The following is a 20,402-nucleotide window of genomic DNA, read 5'->3' on the forward strand; positions in this document are numbered from 1 at the left end:
TTTTCTTCTTTCTCTCAGACTAATGAAGTCAGGAGATAGACCAAAGTCAGGTGGTGCCTCCATGGGTTATCAGGGGCCCAAGCTGTTTCTGTCTCTGGTTTTGCCATCCTCATCATACTACCTATTGCTCCAAAGTGGCTGCTGGAGCGTCAGCCATCACATCCACGTTACCGGCAGCAGGCTGGAAGAGGAGGGGAAGGACAGCAAGGGTCTTTCTCTTGCCGAATTAGCTCTTTTTAAGACACTTTCCCAAAAGTCCTGCATCGCACTTCGGCTTGCATCTATGTCCCCGGCTGGACTTAGGCGCACAGCCACACCAGCTGCAGTGGAGGCTGAAGATGAGTCTTGTAGCTGAGCACATTCCTGCCCTACATCAAAGGAGGCTCCGTAACAGAAGATAGGGCGCGTGGACAGAGGGGACATGGCTAGGATCCCTGCCGCGTGCTGCAAGGTACTATTCATACAGACTGCAGTGTGGTAGGGAGGGCTTGCCCTCTGAAGTCCCACAGACTTGTGGGTGGATCTTACTCGGCTCCTCCAAACATAGCTTCAGGGCCACTCCTCTGGGCCTCCATGTCTTTTCCATGGAACAGGAGGGGAATAATCGCCACTTTGTAGAGTTGTTGTGAAGTTTAAACAAAATCATGTCTGTAAATGTCTTTATACACAGCCGGTACTAAGTGGTAGCCATTAGAGTTGTTATTAATGGATACCTTGGGCCTTAAACCCATATTACCATAGTGATTATTTTTTAAATTGAGGTATAATTTACATAACATAAAATGTACCCTCTTGAGGTGTACAATTCAGTAGCTTGTAGTATATTCACCAAGCTGTGTAACCATCACCACACTCTAATTCCAAAGCATTGTCAGCACTCCCCAAAGAAACCCCTACCCACTGACAGCCATTCCCCCACCCCCCACCCCCCACCCTGCGGCTTTGCCCTCTGGACATTTCCTATAAAATTTCCTATCAATGGAAACACATAATGTGTGACCTTTGTAGCTTTCACTTAGCATAACGTGTTTTCAAGTTTCATCCATAGCCTGTGTCAGTACTTTATCCCCTTTTCTGTGGCCGAATGATATCCCATTGTATGGATGGATCGTGTTTTGCGTATTCATTCATCTGTTGATGGACATTTGGGTTGTTTCCACGAATTGACTATTAGGAATAACGCTCCTTATAAGCATCCACGTACAAGTGTTTGTGTGGGTGTGTGTTTTCATTTCTCTCCGGCATATACCTCGGTGGGGTCCTGCTGGGTCAATGGTAACACCACGTTTCACCTTTTGAGGAAACGCCAGCTTGTTTTGGAAGCTGCTGCACCATCTCACATTCCCACCCAACATGCGTGAGAGTCCCAGTTCCTCTCCATTCTCTCCAACACTTGTTTTCCGTGTTTTTAATTACCGCCATCCTGCTGGGTGTGAAGTGATGTTTCATTGTGCTTTTGATTTGCATTTCTCTAATGACTAATGATCCTGAGCATCTTTTCAAGCGCTTACCATTTGCATATCTGCTTTGGGAAAATGCCTATTCAAGTGCTTTGCCCATTTTGAAAATTAGTTATTTGCCTTTTTATTGTTGAAGTGTAAGAGTTTCTATATTTTAGAAACTAGACCCTTATCACATATGTGATTTGCAAATATTGTCTCCCATTCTGTTATGTGTATTATCTGACTGTTTAGAGCAATCCTCTGGGGTGGATATAATGATTCCCATCTGACAGGTGAGGCAGTGACTTGTTTATCCAAGGTAACATATCTAATAACTGTGAAGATGCTACTGGGACCTAGAAAAAGATTAGCCAGGGCTCTCTTAGTTTTATTGCTAGAAACACATCTTAGACCAGCGTATGCTAATATAGAAGTATGGTTGCTCACATCCCTGGGGAGTCCACGGGTGGACCAGCATCAGGGTGGGATAGTTCTATAAATCTAGTGGTTCAAGTGATGTTATCAAGACTCTCCCTTCCTCTCTCCATCGCTTGCCATCCTTTGGTTGGCATCACTCTTACTAAGTAAGCTCTCTCCTGTATGACAACTATGGTCACCAGTAGCTGAAGGCTAGCTGAGTCCTTTGAGCTGGACGTTCTAGAAAAAGGGACATTGCTCTTTACCCCGGCATCCATCTCAGGCATCCATAGAGCTCCCTGATTGGCCTTGCTTGAGTTAAATGCCTATTGGAAGACCCATCAATGCTGCCATCAGGAGTCTGGGATGCTCTGATTGGACAGCCTGGGTCCAGACCTCTGGTTGGGAATATGGAGATATATGATTGACAGTCTCTAGAGAGTCACATGGAGTCAAGGAGGGGGAGGGTATAGCTCCTAAAAGAAGGGGATGTGTAGGGCAGACAGAAAATAGAATGGATGTCCTACAAGTTAAGTCTGAACTGCTAAGTTCAAGATGCTGAAATGAGCTGGGGATAGGAGAAAAGTCAGTTTGTTCACAAAAGAGAAATGAAAGATATTGAAAACAGTCACCTGTAGATCCAGTCAACACTGAGTTCTCTGCTGTCCATTTAAACATAGTAATTTTATAAATTAGTTTATATAACGGCCAGAGCAAAAAGACTAAGTTTTCAATGACAAAACAAAATTAAAAACCTGGAACAGCCTGGCTGGTGTGGCTCAGTGCTTGAGCATTAACCCCTGAGCCCAGAGGTCACGGTTCGATTCCTGGTCAGGGCACATGCCCGGGTTGCGGGCTCAGTTCCCAGTAGGGAGCATGTAGGATTCTCTCTCATCATTGATGTTTCTGTCTCTCTCCCTCTCTCTTCCTCTCCGAAATCAGTAAAAATATAGTAAAAGGCAAACGGGGAACAGAAGCTGGATGTGTCCGTCAAAAGGTTTGCTAGCAATTGTAGAGGCAATTTTTCTTCATTGGAACCCCTAATGTGATTCAGAATGTTCACCTCTGAGAAAGACGATAACCAAATAGCACATGCTAAGAGAACACTACAGAAGGTGGGCAATTTTCCTTTTGCAAATGGACCATGCCCCACATTTGACAGAATTAAGGGAAAATTCTGTTATAATACAGCTCATTGTTATGTAGGGTGAAGCTCATTGTTACGTAGGGTGAAGTACATTTGCAAGTGAAAGCGAGTTTTTGAAAGGCAATAAGTGGACACCGGGCCAGGGCCAGATCATATAACCTAGGGGGCCCCCCTTGGGGGCACAGAACTGATGACCTCCAGACTGTTCTTGGCCTTCAAGCAGCACTGGAGGCTGCGCTGGGCGCCATGTGGTGTTTGGGGTTGGTTAACCCCCTGAGTGCCAGGGAGCGCGATGGTGCTCCTCCTGTCTTTCGCCAAAAGTGTCGGGAATGCTATCGGCAATTGTTTTTTCTACTAGTATTTTATAATACAATCAGCAAACAATATATGTCAAAGATGAAAACAAATGTAGTAAAGGTTTCCTTAAGTTTTTGAATATGTAACTTCATTTACTTGCGATTCATAATTTTTTTCCTAAACTGCTGTAAAATCAGCAAAAATGCCTTGGCAATTTTAGCATAGTTCCCAGAATATTGGTTGGCACTCAGAGGGTTAACACTGGTGCCAAAAAAAAAAAATTCATGGATGTTAGTGGCCTAGGACAGACCTCCCAGACTCTGTCCCAGGCTCTGGTTTTGACTGCCAGGAATGGGAAGCCAAAGTAGGTGAGATGGTTCGGCCGAGGAAAAGTAGTTGAGCTCGCTGGCGCCCCAGGTTCCAACTCAGTGCTGACGTCACAGGTAGCTGCCACTCATCCGATGTTTCTTATAGACGAGTGTTTCAGGTGATCAGCAGTTCCGAAAAGTGCTCACGCAAACAGGTCTGACTGGGCTTTGGGCAGATAAAAGAGATCTCCATACATGGAATGGCCCGTTCTTTGGACTTGACACTCGCAGGTCACATATTTGAAATGCACATTTATTTTGTTTGAGTTCTCTGAGCCCTTCATCAGTCCTGCTAACAACTTGTATGTGTTGTGCCCAGATTTCAAGGTCCCCAAAAAGCCCATCAGGGAGCCAGCGAGTCCGATGCAAAAGCAAAGAGTCCTTCATTTCAAACCTAGGTTTGGCTCCCCTGCCCCCCCTTACTGGCGCAGCAGCAGGTGGCAGAGAGAGAGGGAAAACTCTGTGTGGAGAGAGGTTTTATAGGGGGTTGGGGTAAGGGGAGGAGAAAGGACTGTGGGCCCTGCCAATTGGCCAGGCGCGAGTCGGTGTCTCATTACACAGGATGTGGTCATAGTGATGGCGTGCACTTCCCTTGACTATCATTGGCCAGTCCAGAGAAATCCTGGGCGTGGCCAGCAGCGGCTTGGCTTCCGGGAAGAAGCCTTGCTGAGCACATGGCCAAGGTAAGATGGAGGGCATAGCCCTTACCCTGGGGCAAGGTAGAGGGCATAGCCCTTACCCTGGGGCAAGGTGGAGGGCGTAGTCCTCGCCCTTTCAGTATGTCTGTCTGCATGTGAGGGCAGGGCTATGTCCTGTGTATCTTTTTGGCTCCCGAAGAGTCTAGCACAGGTTGTGTATAGAATACAAATAATGATATTAGGAACTAATCTTTCTTGATCATTTACTATATACCAGACACTGTGCTAAGCATCTCACATGGATTATCTCATTTATACCTTACAACAACCTTATTAGAGAGAGAGAGAGAGAGAGAGAGAGAGAGAGAGAGAGAGAGAGGGAGAGATCTTCTCATTATCCTCCTTTTAAAGGTAAAGAAACTGACATTAAGTAACTTGCCTAAAGTTAGCAATCCCTATTAAGTAGCAGAGCTGGGATTTGAACCCGGGCAATCTGAATCCAGACCGCGTACTCTTAACCACTGGAAAGGTTATCGGGCTGCTTAGTAACTATGGGATGGAACTGAACTGATGGGTTCCAACCTAATTCCTCTGCACCCACTGGAGAATGTCCTCAGGGCCCGGGAGATCATGATCTCCCACCTGAGAATGCCCAGTGGGGAAGACCTTGCTCATCCAGATAGGAAAGTGGGCTCACCAAAGGAGGCACCTCACCTATGCTGTGCATGTGCTGTAGAGATGCTGGGGGTGGAGATAGGATAGCATGTTTACAAAATAGCATGACCGACTGGCACTGTTAAGGCCACAAAATATCTCTCTCCTTACTAGTATTTCTCCTGACTTCTTATCTTTTATAAAGGGGCTCTTAAGGAAGGGCAAGGGGTGGGATGGAGGACTTAGGAGACCCTTTCACTGGCATTAATTGCCCTCAAGCTCCCCAGCTTCATTGGCCTTGGAGAGCAAGAAAGAAGAGAACAAGATGAGAGAATGAAAAAGGAGGTGGGAGCACTACTCTGGTCTCACTGTACTCGCAGTCTTCTTGCTGAAGGTCAGGGCCATCAGTGAGGTGAACCTGTGCCAAGTTTTATATGAGTACAGTGTTTAAATAGCAGGCAAATGTCTTAAGCATTCCTTGATACCGTGATGCAAAGACTACATGTGATCCGCTTTTAAATGGAAGTTTCAGATGTTTCTCTGAAGGCAAGGTCTTTAATCCCTTCCTTGGAATGTAGCTGGGAAAGGTGACAGTGTGGGAAAAGCTTTGGGAACCAGGATACCTGGGATCTGGCCCTGGTTCCCCACACATCTGCTGGGGAGCACTGTGTAAGTCATTCAGCCACTTGAGAATCAGTTTCCTCATCTGGAAGATGGAAGGACTGGAATCTACATTATCCTGCAATGTCTTTGAGGCCCTGGTAGTTTATAATGATGTTAGATGACGGAAGAGACTCGAAGAACCAGGATTCCTCTTTCTAGTTCTCCTCTCCTGAGTCCTCTCACACGCCTCTCTCTATAAGTGTTAGTTTGTTCATTTGTTCATCCATCCATTCATTCACTTTTCCTTCTGTCTATTCATTAATTATCTCTTAAGCACCTGGGACTTTGGGCTGTAGCAGTGGATGGATAGCCCCCTGGTCTCAAGGACCTCACAGTCTAATTGGAGAAATAGAAATATTTGGGAAATGGTACGAGGGAGAAAAGGGCTATAAAAGGAAGCATGTTTTCAGTCTTGAGAGCACAGAAGTGGGCATGGCTAAGGTGATAACTAAACTGAAACCAAAACAGATTCATCAGGAAGGAAGGGAAGGGGAGGGGAGAGAAGGGAAGGGACCTGGATGTTCTATAAGTTTTTGTTCATTTTTTCAGATTCATGTTTTCCAGAAATGGAGTGAGATTTAAAAGCCCTCGCTCTTACAGATGGCAGGCCTTTAGGAATCCCATATCACACCATACTTTTTCTTCCCTGGAGGTGGTTTTACTTACGCTAGAAATGATGTAGCTCATGGAAAGGAGCTGGTTCCACATCCCACTTATTGGGGGTTCCCAGGAGACCTGCAATGGGCAGTACCTTCTATGGGAAAGGAAGAGCCTGCAGGGCTGGGATTCAGACTGGCTGTGAAGAGCCATTCCCCACTTATAAGCTGTTGACCTTGAGTAGGTTGTACATGTCTTTGAGTTCTCTCAAGGGCAAGCATGGTGCCCCCTAGGCTACTGGGGAGATTTCAAGAGATGATGTTTGTCACGGCCAAGCCTGGGCTCCAGGAACCTCCTGTCCCTCCTTCCGTTCCTGGGGGATGGAGGTGATGCAGAGACGGATAGGATTTGTTCGCCAGTGCCCTGGAGGATTGACACTGGGGATTCTGTAGTGCAGGAAACTTACAAGGAAGATCTGAGCCAAGCTCTGCCACAAACAGAGCTATTTGTCCATGTGTACACACGTCTGAAGTCCTTCTGAGCCGTGCCAACATCCTCCACTTACAGAGAGAGAGGCTGTATGGCAAACATCCGTGCGAAGATGAATCCCAACTAGAGGAGTGGGGACAGGGGAGCGCGGTCCAGATCAGAGGAGCTTGCACTGGAGTTGGGCTGGTAATGAGTTCCCCAGGAGGAAAGAGCATAACACGCAGGCTCTGACAGAAACCGAACCACTGTCTTGTTTGAGCATCTGTGGTGGCTGATCACACGGGCTGTGAACTCCCACTGGTCAGCCTCGCTCTACCATCCGCCAAGGTGACCTCTAAGCTCCAGGTTTCCCTCACAAATGAAATGGGAACAATACGGGTACCTGTTTCACTCTATTAGTTTGTTTTTAAATATATTTTTATTGATTTCAGAGAGGAAGGGAGAAGGAGAGAGAGAAAAAAACATCAATGATGAGAGAGAATCATGGATTGGCTGCCTCCTGCACGCCCCACACTGGGGATCGAGCCTAGCATGTGCCCTGACGGGCTCCTAGGTCGACGTTCAACCCTTGAGCTACGCTGATGGGCCGGTACCTGTTCTATAGTGTCCTGGGAGATGGTGCCTGCCATGACTGAGAATAGTGCAAGGGCATATACTGCCCACAGCGATGGTTAGTTGATACTACTCTTTTACGGGACAGAACAGACATACGTCCTGAGTTCATTCAGTTGATATTTACACTAGGAGCCGAGTCTCCTGGGTTTCCCAGCTCCCTGCCTGCCTCTCCCTCCTCACTCCACCAGGAACAGTCAGGGCGCAGGGAGCTAAAAGGGAGTGGTTTTTGCCTCTCCACACAGACGGTGTTCTCCTTATTTTCTGAGAACACTCTACACAGCCCCTCTCCCGCTGCATTGAGTGCACTTGGGGCTAGACTTTTTATTATTAGTTTATGTGAAACTGCACGAGTGCACTTGGGCGGCACTCACAAGTCTGACCGTAAAACACGTGGCGTCAGATTCATCCTGCCCTCCACCCGCCCCCGCAGCGCTTTCCTTCCCTCTGTTACTTCACTGAGATGACAGAAAACGAATTCCTACGTTACCAGGTGAAATAAGGAAATGAGAATCCTTCCTTTGGTTGTCTGGGTTGGGAAAAATATCTAACAGAGAAGCGCTACACGCGGTGTAATCAAGAGACCCATTTTGCTGGCGGTGGGAAAGGCCTGGATTTAGTCCGCCCGGCTGGCTCAGGGACATTACCTCGCTGGGAGACTTCATTGTGTCTCCGTTTCCGTTATTGTAATGCTCCCATGTCGGGACTGTTACGTGAATGAATTCAGACCCTGCTTGCATAACAACCTGTGCAGTGCCTGGCAGGGGGCTGGAGCTCAGAAAGTAGGATCCTAGACCTAGAGCGTAGTAGCCTCAGGTTGCTCTCTGGTAAATTTAGGATAATGATTCTTACCTTATGAAGTTGCCCCGAAGTTTAAAGCAGGGCATGTGTGTCCAGAATCTGTACTTAGCAAAAGTGTCTGTTTGTAGCAGAACATCAGAATTTATATCTCCAGATAAGGTTTCCAGGATCCCAGGATATCTGAAAGGTATTGTCCGCTTATGTCTCAGACCCTCCTAATGTGCCTAGGCTCACTGAATTCTCAGGCATAGGGACCGTTCATTGCCCCCGTTTTGCAGATGTGAAACTGAGCCTCAGAGACATGAGTTACCTTGAAAGGTCTAGTAGCCGAGAGAAGTGAATTGCTTTTAGCGAAGCCTAAGAGCTAAAACTGGGCAGAGATGGGAACCCAAGTCTTTCTCCTGCGAGAGTCAGCCTGTAACTGATGCTCCTGCGAACTAAATGCCCTGTTCTAGCCTCCGGAAGTTGCCTTGCTCAGAATAGCCTTCTGAGAACGAGGCTCTTATATTATTACTTCAACCCACTTCTGCTCTCGGTGTGTTAGCCTATTTCTCTAGATATTGTTTATTTCCTTCCCAAGTCCCACACCGTCTACTCATGGATCTGTTTCACAAAGGATATATACAAGAATCAGCCAGGTCTCGGAAAACGATTCCCTAGTCCGAGAGCCCAAACACTGGGAATTGCTGTGCAGTCTCCCCCTCCCTCTCCTTTCCTCCTCCAGGTGACTAATTTAGAGACGTTTCTGAGTCTTGGAATGCCAAGCGATGTATTTATAGTCCAACTTCACAAAGAAAGGGAGTTCAGAGGGAACTAACCCTGGTTGGTTATTCACTGTGCGTCAACTGTCTTAGCCACATCGTCTCATTTTATTTCATGTAACAACCTCCAGCATAGTTTTGTTATTACCCTAATGTTGCAGATGAGAAAACAAGGCTAAATAAGTGACGGAGGAGAGATGCCAACCGACGTCCATGTAACACAAAGCATATTCTCAGCCTGCACTCCCCATTGCCCTGTCCCATGAAGACATGGGGACCCTTTGACGAGGGCTGTAATTCCATCCCATCAGCCGGGGACGCTGGCGAGCACTGTTGATCAGGGCACCAATAACTCCTCTGGGTTTCTTGTACCCCGAGAGCAGCCTAAGCTCCCGCCCCCACTCTTCACTCCTGGAACATTGTCAGTCATCTTGTAAATGCACCTCCTTGGTCATTGGTTTGGCAGATGGGTGAGGGACGTCTGCAACTGGAACTATAACTTAGCCAATTCCCCGACGACAGTGGCATCAATAGTGCAACCACTGTCCCTGAGAATAACCCACCGCTGTTCTCACGGCCTCTTTTCAATGAGATGAAAACCATTCTACAAGGACCACTGTCTTACCCCGTCCACGGCGCTCAGAGTAAAGAACTGGCATGAAGAGTCCAAGGTGCTGAATACTCTTGGATGGGGATTATGAAGATGACGAAGAGATGACACCTGCTTAATACAAAGCCGGGCACACACAAGTGTTTTTGTGTGTGTGTGCGTGTGTGCACGTGTGTTTCCTGGCTCTGGAAAGGATGATGTCTGTTCTGAGCAGCTGCACACACCAAAACCCAGCATTTTAAGTTCTGCCCACATCACTGTTTGCTTCAGATACCCAGGCACGGTGTTCAGGGCACCTGAGAAGAGGGGAGGTGCTGATGGTTTGCACTGGGGCATGGTTTCAGATCTAAAGAGGATTATGGCCCATGAACCCCAGATACGGTGTGAACCTTTGAAATCGAACTGCAGACCAGGCGGAGGAGGTATAGCCTTACCGGGGCACAGCATCACATTGCTCACACGGCCCTTTCTTGGCCGGAGGAGATGGGGAGGAGGAGCAGATCCATAACATAATCTTCCAATGAAAGTGAAACACCAATTGATGGCAGCAAGTTTGGGCTCTGTGGTGAATTCAGTCAAGAAAGAAATCCCTGGCTGTTTACCATGGCAGGTAGCTTAGCTTGTAAGCACCTTTATTTCCTGTGTCTGCAGAGCTGAGGGCATGCACAGGCTCAGCTCCAGCTGGGAGGGATCTGTGTCGTCATTTTGACACATCCCCCTTGTTGTACAAGTGATGGCACCAAGGCCCAAGGTGACAGCATCTGTTATGAGAGGAGGCTCTGCAATCCAGGGCTCCTGGAGTTGAGGCAGTCATTTACTTACTCTAGGCTTTAATAACAGCTCATAGTTACTGAGCCATCGTTTGGCTTTTAGGGATGGGAGGAGCTACCAGCCCAGCAGAGGTGACCGGCTTTAGATGACAAGTTGGAATAGAGGGAAGAATAGAAGAAATGCAAAGTCAAAGTCTGAATTGATTTCCAGCCTAGAGGAAGGCCCTCTTGGAGTGGATGGAAGTCTAAGTGTCAACTGTTGCGCTCTCACCTGCTCCATGGCGCAGCATGGGGTTGCTGAGACTCACAGGACTTAATTAGCCCAAGCTCTTTGGGGCCATGTTTGCTCCCAGTCACAGAACCTTCAGCTGCAGGAGACAAAACACCTGAAACTCTCATAATGGCTTTCCTGTGCACAAAGCACTTTCTCATCCATCATCATTCAACAGCCTCCTGGGGTTGGCGCCCTTATCTTCCCTCTGCATGTGAGGCCAATGAAGGCCAAGGTCCCTTAGCCAACAGGATATCAATGGGATTCAGTCCATCAATTCCTTTTCTGCTCATATCACAGAGGCCTCGTCTGAACATTCCGCACACCTCCATTACCTTCTTATTTTATATGTGATCCACTTTATCTGGCATTTTTAGGCTGTCTGTTGCCCTACTAAGGTAAGCTCACCAGAGTGTGGGCCTTGTCACCACTGAATCTCCAGGGCCCTCAGGATGTATTTGTTAACAATAAGTGAGTTACGCATTTTCATTTTACAACCTTTTGGCTATGATCTGCCCCAGGCCCAATGCAAAAAGCAAGGCCCCTTGCCTTGCGGGGGGGGGGGGGGGGGGGCGGGGGGGGCCTCCACTATAGTTGGGGTTAAAGACCAGAGGACACACTTAATGGATCAAGATAGCAGCAACTCAGTCTTGGGGGTGGCCGCAGGGCCAGCCTTCTGCCCTCAGGGGGCGCATTAGCATGATTTTGGTGAAGAGGTGTTTTTTAGGTTTTTGTTTGAGAGAGAAAGAGAAATATTGACCCGCTGCTCCCCATTTATGCATTCATTTGTTGCTTTTTTGGGGGGGGGCCTTTTATTTTATTTTTAACTTATCTTTATTGTTGTATTACAGATGTCCCTTTTCCCCCATTGACCTTCTCCACTACCCCCTCACCCTAGACCCCACCCGCACCCCCTCCTGCGCCCTCCCTAGGCCTTCACTTTGCGCTATTTATGTAAGTTCCTTGGTTAATCTCTTCCTGCAACCCCTTCCTCTGAAACTCATCAGTCTTCAATGTCTCTGGATCTATTTTGTTCCTCATTTTATTTTGTTCATTGGATTCCACATATAAGTGAGATCATGTGATACTTGTCTTTCTCTGACTGGCTGTTTCGCTTAGCATAATTCTCTGGTATGTGCCCTCGCCCCAGATTTAACCTCAACCTGGGTTTATGGGGATGACTCCCCTAACAAACTGCTCTCCCCTGCCAGGGCTGAGGTGAGTTTTGAGGTGGCCATAGAAAGCTCCCACTGGCTCCAATGACAGGAGCCAATCTTGTGTTGCTTCCCCAAAGCCTAGGTGTGTTTTTTTTCTTTTGAACCAATTTCACTGGCAATCAATGGTGAGAAATTAAATGGATTCATTGGACTAAGTAGATTGAGCTAGTGAAAAAAAATAGCCATCTGCCGGGGCCGAGGAATGAGCAATCTGTTGGTACTTTTTCCGCAGAAATTTGGCATCTGCTTAGCGGTGTACACCATTTGCACCTCGGGAAATGCGTTTTACATCCCATGACCCCGGTCTTTCCTCCGGGTTAGGGAAAAAAAAAAAAGGGCAACGAAATATTAGAAAATAGTAAAAAAAATCAAAACCCTTTCATTTGTTTTCAGCTGGTATTTTAGCGACTTAAGCCAACTGCACAAACTAGCCTTGCAGTGGCGGCCAGAGCCCCGCGAAGGGAGTGCGGACGGGAGCCCGGCCAGCGGGCAGCTGCAAGCCTGGCAGCCGGCTGGCTCCTCGCTCGGCCGAGGCCGCCCCGCGGCCCCCGCGGCAGGAGGCGACTCTCCCCCTCGCTTCCGGCACCCACGCGGGACTAAAAAAGAACGCGCACAACTTTTTTGGGTGCCGCTCCTCGCCCATCGCTGGCGTAACGAGCCCGCTGCAGTCAGCGCTGGGGGCGGCCCCGCGGCGCCCGCTCGGAACTTGGCCTGGGAGGCGGCGCGCGGGCGGGGGCGTGGCCGCGGGCGGCGGGGGCGGGGCGGGGGCCGGGGCGAGGGGGGGGGCGGCGCGTGCGCAGACCACTTCCTTGTTTGTCCCCGTGACTGTAGCGGGAGCGACGCCGCCCGCAGCCCGGCCACCCGACCGCGCGAGCCTGTGCTCAGTCAGTCGGTGTCCTCGCCGCCGCCTGTCAGAGCGTCTGGGGAGGCAGCGCCGGCCGCCCCGCAGCCGCCCGGCCCGACCCCTCCGCATCCCGCCGCCCCGTCCCCTCCCCCGCCGCCCAGGAGCCGCCGCCGGCATGCGCCCGGGGAGGCGGGTCCTCAGGAGCCCCCTGCCTCGCGCGCGGCTCGGAGTTTGAAGGGCCCCGCGCCCAGCGCCGCCGCCGCCGACTGCTGCGCCCGCCCGCCCGCCCTTCCTCCCGCCGCCGCCGGGGTCGGGAGCCGCGCCAGGCCGGGCGCGGGTGCGGGCTGCGCGGGGCGTTCATGAGCCGCCGGACGGCCCGCGGCCCCCGGAGCCCGCGCCCTGACTCACCCCGCGCCTGTGTCTCGCCCCCCCGGCAGGATGCCGGACCAGATCTCCGTGTCCGAGTTCATCGCCGAGACCACCGAGGACTACAACTCGCCCACCACGTCCAGCTTCACCACGCGGCTGCACAACTGCAGGAACACCGTGACGCTGCTGGAGGAGGTAGGTCGCGGCCAGCGCGCCCCGCGGGGACCCGCGGAGCCTCCGCTCGCAGCTGCTGCCCGGCTTGCCTGGCATCTGATCGCCTGGATTTCTGAGCCGGGGATGTTTGGGGCTGCAGAGCCACACCCCCTCCGGGACCCCCGCTCCCGGGTACAAGGGGGACCTGGGATGTGCAGCCTCCGCCTGCCCCCCATGCCCGGGTGCTGAGCCCGGGAGGCTGGAGGTGGGCCGAGGGCTGAGCGGGCTCTGGACACCCCCCCACCCTGCCCCCGGGAAGAAGAAGGACGGCCTCTCCCTATCTGTCGCCCTTCCTGGGTGCCGGGCAGTCTGCTAGATGCTTTCCACATCATCCTGACCCTGTCATAACCCGAGAAGGAGGTGGCGCCAGGCCACCGGGGGCAGAGGGAGGGGAAGCAACGTGGCCAAAGTCAGTAGCAAGGGGCAGGGAGATGGTCAGTGAATGCACTGCTCCAGGGCTTGGCAAGGCTGCGGCAAAAATCCTAAAGGAATGAGAGGGGACTCCGGCTGGGACTGCTCCCACCCCGGAATCCCTGACCTAGTCCGGGGCCTACAGCCCTGGGTGGAAGAGAGATCTGTGCAGACAAGCCCCCACGGCCCCCTCATCAGAGGGTTCAGTTATGCCCCAGCTGCTGCGCCAGCAGGACCTGCCTGCAGGGCACTCAGAGCCCGGAACTGAGACCAGAGGCCCTTGCTGCCTGGAAGTGTCAGAGCTGAGACCAGAGGCTGCAGAAGAACAGCTCCTCCCAGGCAGACCCTCCAGAGAACCTTGTGGGTGTCTGCGGACAGGGCCAAGGTCGGAGTGGTTTCCTTTACAATGTTAAGTGAATTAGTGATAGGGTGAGAGGGGTAGGTAAGGGAGGACCCCAGGGCTGTGAAAGCCTCTGAACCTCCATGAAAATAGGGCATTTGCCTTGGAGCTTGGCACCAGCTGTAAGTGCCGTAAAGCACCACTCCCCTCCCAGCAAGCCATACCTATTTCAGCTGCAGAAGACAGCACTGGGGGAAGTGAGGGAAGCAGACCGTGTTGTCCAGATGGATTCTCCTGGGTTGGCTTATTTGAGATCTGGGGAGCCCTCTTTAACATTGAGAAGCTTGGGCAATGCCCTTGGTACGGGTTTCTGCTGCTTGCTCTTCAGACCAGGTTGCATGTAGCTCTGGTCTTCTGAAGCATAACTGCAGGAACGCATGCGCTGCTGGAGGAGGTAGGTCCAGGTAGGTGGTCGGTGCCTCACCCCTGCCCCTCCTGGGACCCCCTCCTTGCCTCCACTTGCAGCTGCTGCCTGGCCGTCAGAGTGTCTTTTTTTTTTTAATATATTTTTATTGATTTCAGAGAGGAAGGGAGAGGGAGAGAGAGAAAGAAACATTAGTGATGAGAGAGAATTATTGATCATCTGCCTCTTGCGCGTCCCCCCATTGGGGATTGAGCCTGCAACCTGGGTATTCGCCCTGACCTGGAATCAAACCTCGAGCTACTGGTTCATAGATTGACATTCAACCACTGAGCCATTCAGAGTGTCTTGATTCCCGAGCTGGGGATATTTGGGGCCAGGGAGCCACACCCCCGCCGCCCAGGTCCTAAATTTTAGGAGGAGAGATTTCTGCTGGTACTGGGTCCCATCTTGCCTGCCAGGTACTGCAAATTAGTCTGAAGGTTTTCTGCCAGTTGAGGATGCTTTCCAGCGTTCTTTCTGAAGTTCATGATGGTGATGGAACTGAATTTTGAAATTCAGTTGGAGAAATATCACCGAACTGGGTGTGTTTGTAAGCCAGAGATAAATGGATCTTTTTTCTTTTTTTTTTTTCCTTCTTTGTGAACAGTCAGCCTTGTGCTAGCCTGATGCCTAGTGTCCAGGATTACATGGAGTTGCCAGGCATTCCACCCCATGAGGGCTCAGTCCTTCACTTAATTGTGATGAATTGGAACATACTGATGTCAGAGCATTTTGCATCCTTTTTTCTGTACTAATTGTACATGCCTCTAAAGGATGTCCCATTGATTAGACTGAGCGGTTATTTTCCTTCTCGATAACTTCTTCGGTGCCTGCTAATAGCACTGTCGGTTGTTTTAACTTTCCCTGTCTGCACATTCAGATACTGTTACTGCATTCTGTTTGGGGTGTGATAAGAGTAAGTAGTTGGAGATGCTATTTGTAGGGGTATGTGCCCATAATTTCAGCAACCGCAGAGGATATGATAAATGTTGCTCTTGGTCTTAGTTTTAGGTAACTAAATTTAAAAGCAAATGCAAGGCGGGTGTGTATGTGTGGTGTGTGTGACTGTTTTGCAAGGTTAGAAAAATAGATCAGTCTTAATACAAATGTGGTTATCTATGAACTTGAGAAGGAATTGGAACCAGGCTAGAAGTTTAAAAGTGTCATGTTAGAATACATTGATAATACTCATGGTCTCAAAAATATAACAGTAACTGTTTCACTCAGAATGGCACAATAATTTTGTAACTCTCTTTTCTGAACTTGAGTACAGCACTGGTCAGGAAGTCATTGTCCCCAGTCTGTGTCTTTTAACTCTTGAATCATAGCCCATGAAGTTGAACTCATAAGTGATTTTCATTTGCATAAATGTGAAACATACCCTTTAGTTTCTTATTGATAGACTAGTGGCCCGGTGCACGAATTTGTGCACGTTGAAAGGAAATTAATTAGAAGAAATATTTTAATATCGTTATTCCCCCTTTCTCTATAATAGAACTGTCAACCAAATTCATGATTGACGATGGAAACACACATGTGATTGGTGCCAGCGAGAGCTTTATATGTATCGCACATGCACAAGTCATCTTAGCCTTTTATATACATAGAATAAACTTGCATAATTAGACCTGCTTTCTGTTGTAGCTAAACTTTTTCCAGCCCATTGAAGCACCACAACTTCTCTTTCAGGTAATTGTCAGCAACACAGCAGTAAATATCAACACAAAGCAGATTATTATTGTAGATCACGCAGGGAGAACAAAGGGTAAAATATTTAACTACAGCAGTGTTTGACTATATTCTGCACAGTGAGAAAACCTGAAGTCATTTTCAAGGTCCACCATTTCTTCTTTTCAGTCGGGTCAAGTTTCTAAGCTTTCTAAATCTGCATTTTCCGGCTAATGAAAAGAAAATAGGATTCCACTGAGTCTCCTATCTACCTACTCCAGGACTTCTGTGAGGATCAAATGAGATGAGGCATGGGAAAATGCTTCACAGACATTTGGTTAAAGTGTGAAATGTTTGTTTGTACCTCGGTATAAAGCAAGTTGTATTCCTGGGCTGAAGAAACTGCAAGGAGGCTAGTTGCTAGGGAGAGGTAGCTCGGCAAAGCCATGACATCATTTCCTGGACGGACACCTATCATATTAGCCTTTTATATATATAGATAACCACAGGGTCGAATCCCCCGCCCCCGAGCTTACATGTATGTCGGGGTACATTATTGCATGTATCTTAAGTGGATCAGAATTCAGCTCTTAAAAAATATGGGCCTTCAGAATATTAAAAGTTTCAGAGCAAACCACCAAATCTTGTTGGTATGTGCTTTACAAGTGAGATACTTGGGACCTTTAGGACAGTGGTCGCCAACCTTTCGGACCTCACAGACCACCAGTGGTCTGCGGACCACCAGTTGGCGACCTCTACTTTAGAACACTGTTTGTGTTATCTTGTGGTTATTCTTAGGAATAGAACTTTTGGGTGCTTTTTTGGTGATGTGGAAACTCAGGAATAGATATTAACTTGAGCAGCTTGGGATTATTTCTTGTAAAAAAAATCTTTTCTAATTCTAGTAATTAAATGTCTTTCGGTTCGTTTACTATTTTGCTCTTTGGGTTCCTAATTAACATGCGTGAGTCTCAACTAAAAACCAGTATTGAGCTCCAAGCTTGGAATCTGCGTTTAACCCACTCTCTCCCCTTTTGCTACGTCACTAGCAGAGGGTGTGTTTTGCAGATGTCGGGGCCTTTGCTGAAATCTCTCCGTACGAGCACTCTAGGAAGCAGGTCAGAAATATGGTAAAAGAGGCAGAGTCTCCTCTGGTCTTCGCCTCTGGGGGCGAAGGGTCCCCCAGGACCTGGGGAGTCAGGATGTGGCTGGCACGCAGTGAGTGGCTGCCTTTGGGAAGCAGGAGTGGGTTGGCTGCCAAGGTTTCATCCTGGTGCGAGAGTGTTTTCCAAGCAGAAAGCCAGTGTTTTGCTTATTCAGCAGCCAGAGCACACTGACGTGCACTGTTTCACTCGTGACCATTTGGAAGTTATGAGTAAATGACTAGGAGGCGAGGAGAAGACAGTTTTCCTGGGGATGGAGCAAGCAGGCATTCCAGGACCACTGTCGGGGGAGGCAGTAGGAGAGACCCTCTGCTTAAAGACTTGGATTGGGCCCTAGCCTCTTTGGCTCAGTGGATAGAGCATCGGCCTGCGGACCAAAGGGTCCCAGATTCGATTCCGGTCAAGGACACATACCTTGATTGCAGGCTCTTTCCAGGCCCAGGCCCTGGTCGGGGCTCGTTCAGGAAGCAACCAACCAATGTGTTTCTCTCACATCGATGTTTCTCTCTGTCTTTCCCTCTCTCTTCCACTTTCCCTAAAAATCAATGGAAAGTATCCTCGGGTGAGGATTAACAAAAAATTAAATAAAAAATCAAGGCTTGGATTGGTCCATCCTTAGTGCTTGGTGAAAGGGAGAGTCCAGCAAAGGTGTGCTTGGTTACTTAATATCGAGCCAGCCTTTTATCCGTGGTAACGATGGAGGAGGCATGTTCTGCCCATTTATTGAGCAGCTGCTCTGTGCCAGGCCCGACGTGGGCAGATGGCATGCATGCTCTCATTTAACCCTCCTATGGGCTGTAGGAAGGAAGGGCCCGTCGTATATCTCCATTTTACAGGGAAGAAAACAGGCCTGGAGATGAAGTGATTTGTCTCTGGGGTCCAGTGGCTATAAGCAAATGGAGTTGGGAAATCCGTAAGTGGGTGAGACAGCATGGACATTCTGAATGTCCGCAAAGGCCTATTTCACTGGCTTGGGAGAGGACATAGGAGGCTTTGCTTTCATGGCACCTTCTAATTTCTGTCTCATGAAACAGCGGTGCCTAAGTTGCTAAGTGGCTTAGTTTTTCCTCATGTTCACATTCCAGGGGGTTCTTAATGGCAATACTTAACTATACCATGTTCCCCCACTGCTTTCAAATATTTACTTACGGTTTTTCAGATTCAGATGTGGGAACTCACTTGGGTGTCAGTACATTTTTGGGGAGCACCTGCTATGTACACATCGCTTTGCCGAGCCTAGCTGAGGTATTGGAGTTGTTATCTGGATTGTGTTACGGGGAAACTAATGGCCTTTGAGAAGGAGATAAAAAGGGCTGTCACTCTTAACGAGGTAGAGAAGGGCAGTGCATAGGAAAGACCACGGGCATTCACCCCAGCAACACAAGCTAAATCACTCCACTGAGCATCCAGTCCCTGAACACGGTGCCTGTGATGTGCCCAGCAGTGTGCTAGGCCCTGAAGATATGCAGATCAACAGCTTTGCCCTTGAGAAGTGGTCTGAGTTTTCTTTAGGGGCCAACAATCAAGGGTGGGCCTTGCGTTCGAGGCTCGCTTGGCTTCAGATGTGCAGGCCAGGTGTGCAGCCTTTCCAGAAGGCATGGGATTTGGGGCTGAATGAGAACGAAGGTGTAGCATGTAGATTCACCATCAAGATTCATTCTGTCACAGCAACAGCAATGACCAGTTGTTAGCTTTCCTACTGCGCGCAAGCCCTGTTCATATTTAACACTTGCATTCACCCTACTATTTTCATTGACCCCCCGCCCCCCGCAGATAAGGCCTTGCCTGAGGTTGCACCACAGTAAGTAGTGGGTTTGGGAATGAATCCCATTCTGTGGCATCTTCCGGCATGCCAGCCAGGCTTCCTCTGTGCTTCCTTTTGACCCCGGCTCTTTGGGGCATCATCCATGCTTTCAGGTCCTCTAGCGTCATTGCGTGGACTCTCACCCACAGGGCCTCTGTGGCCAGGGCTTGAGGAGAGAGCTCGTTCCGCGGCTCCCAGTGTTCCGGAATGCAAGCTCTTTGGTTCTCTGAAATGTTGGAAGTGATAAACTTAATAGGAAGTGCTTATTTATGTAGCAGCTGCTCGGCTCGGGTGCAGTCCTACTGAGAAAGTGGCCTCAGGAAGGGTTTACAGAAAATGCAGGCTGGCCCTGCACGTTGCTTAAGGTAAAGACCATGTCCTTAGCTTATCCCTGATCTCTGGAAGATAAAACAGCAAAAGGTGGACAAGCCTGCCCTTGGTACACAGTCCCACTCCCAGCTCTGGTCTCTGGCCCCACCCTCTGACCCCACCCAGAGATCACCAGCAAAGGTCAGCCCGGGAAGATGCATTTGCCTGCAGAAGCAAAGAGAGAAGGAACTGAACTCAAGCTCTTTCTAAAACAAGGCTGAAACCTGTTGGCCAGGTATTCCGAGCTAATGCTATTTGCCCTTTATATACCATCTTTAGGCTTTAAAAACATCTTCCATATCTACCATCCAATGTCAGATTGCGTTCTGTCATTTTCTTACATATGAATAAACCGAGGCTCAGAGAGAAGACCGCAGCCTAACGATGGGAAGGAAATTAGATCTGAATGTTCAGGGGTCCTGACTCCCAGCCCTGGCTCTTTGCACTCTGCTCACAAAGGCTGTGGAGGCTGGAGTTTCTGCGGGTGATGTGGGGGACTCTTCCCTTGCTGCTCCCTAGAACTTGCTTCCAAGTAGGATGGGCGGAAAGTGAACTTGAATTTAGGAACCTGACCTTGCAGGCCAGTCTGCTCTCTCACAAGACATACTACGATCCGTGCGAGGCCACAGCATAGATCACAGGACTCCCCGGTGTCGGGCTAAGGCTTTCACTGGATGCACTGGTGTGGGCTTGGACATTCAGCCACTGCCCGGATCGGTGCCCTTATGTCTGTGAGTCAGGGGAGCCTCGGAGAGGTGGTTTCCATTTACGTAACCTAGTCCCTGGGGGCTGGAGCCAGACCGTGGCCTCAGCTGTTCCCACATGTTACTTAAACATGAGTAAGTGATGGGCTGGGGATCACTTTGCAGCTAAGCCTCGGTTTCCTGGTTTGCTAAGTGGAGTTGTTCTGAGTACTGAAGGGGATCATGCAGGTGAGGCGCTCAGGTGGCTTCATTGCTGGTAAAGTGCGGCCTGATGCAGGGCGGGGTCGGAGCAGTCACGTT

General features: G+C 49.4%; 1 protein-coding gene across 3 annotated transcripts in view; it reads left to right on the plus strand.

Moving 5' to 3' along the window:
• Positions 1-20,402, plus strand: part of ASAP1 (ArfGAP with SH3 domain, ankyrin repeat and PH domain 1) — a gene marked incomplete at its 5' end in the record, with an annotated part of 188,482 nt that overhangs the window by 10,967 nt on the left and 157,113 nt on the right. For 2 of the 3 annotated variants that reach the window (XM_081111281.1, XM_081111282.1), the window contains one exon: positions 13,037-13,162. In XM_081111281.1, the coding sequence (XP_080967407.1) occupies positions 13,037-13,162 (126 nt within the window). Of the gene's footprint in view, positions 1-13,035; positions 13,163-20,402 lie in introns of those variants that run through there. The other variant, XM_081111283.1, reaches the window with a different exon arrangement.

This window comes from Myotis nattereri (assembly GCF_964212035.1).
Source record: "Myotis nattereri genome assembly, chromosome: 17".
Lineage (NCBI taxonomy): Eukaryota > Metazoa > Chordata > Mammalia > Chiroptera > Vespertilionidae > Myotis > Myotis nattereri.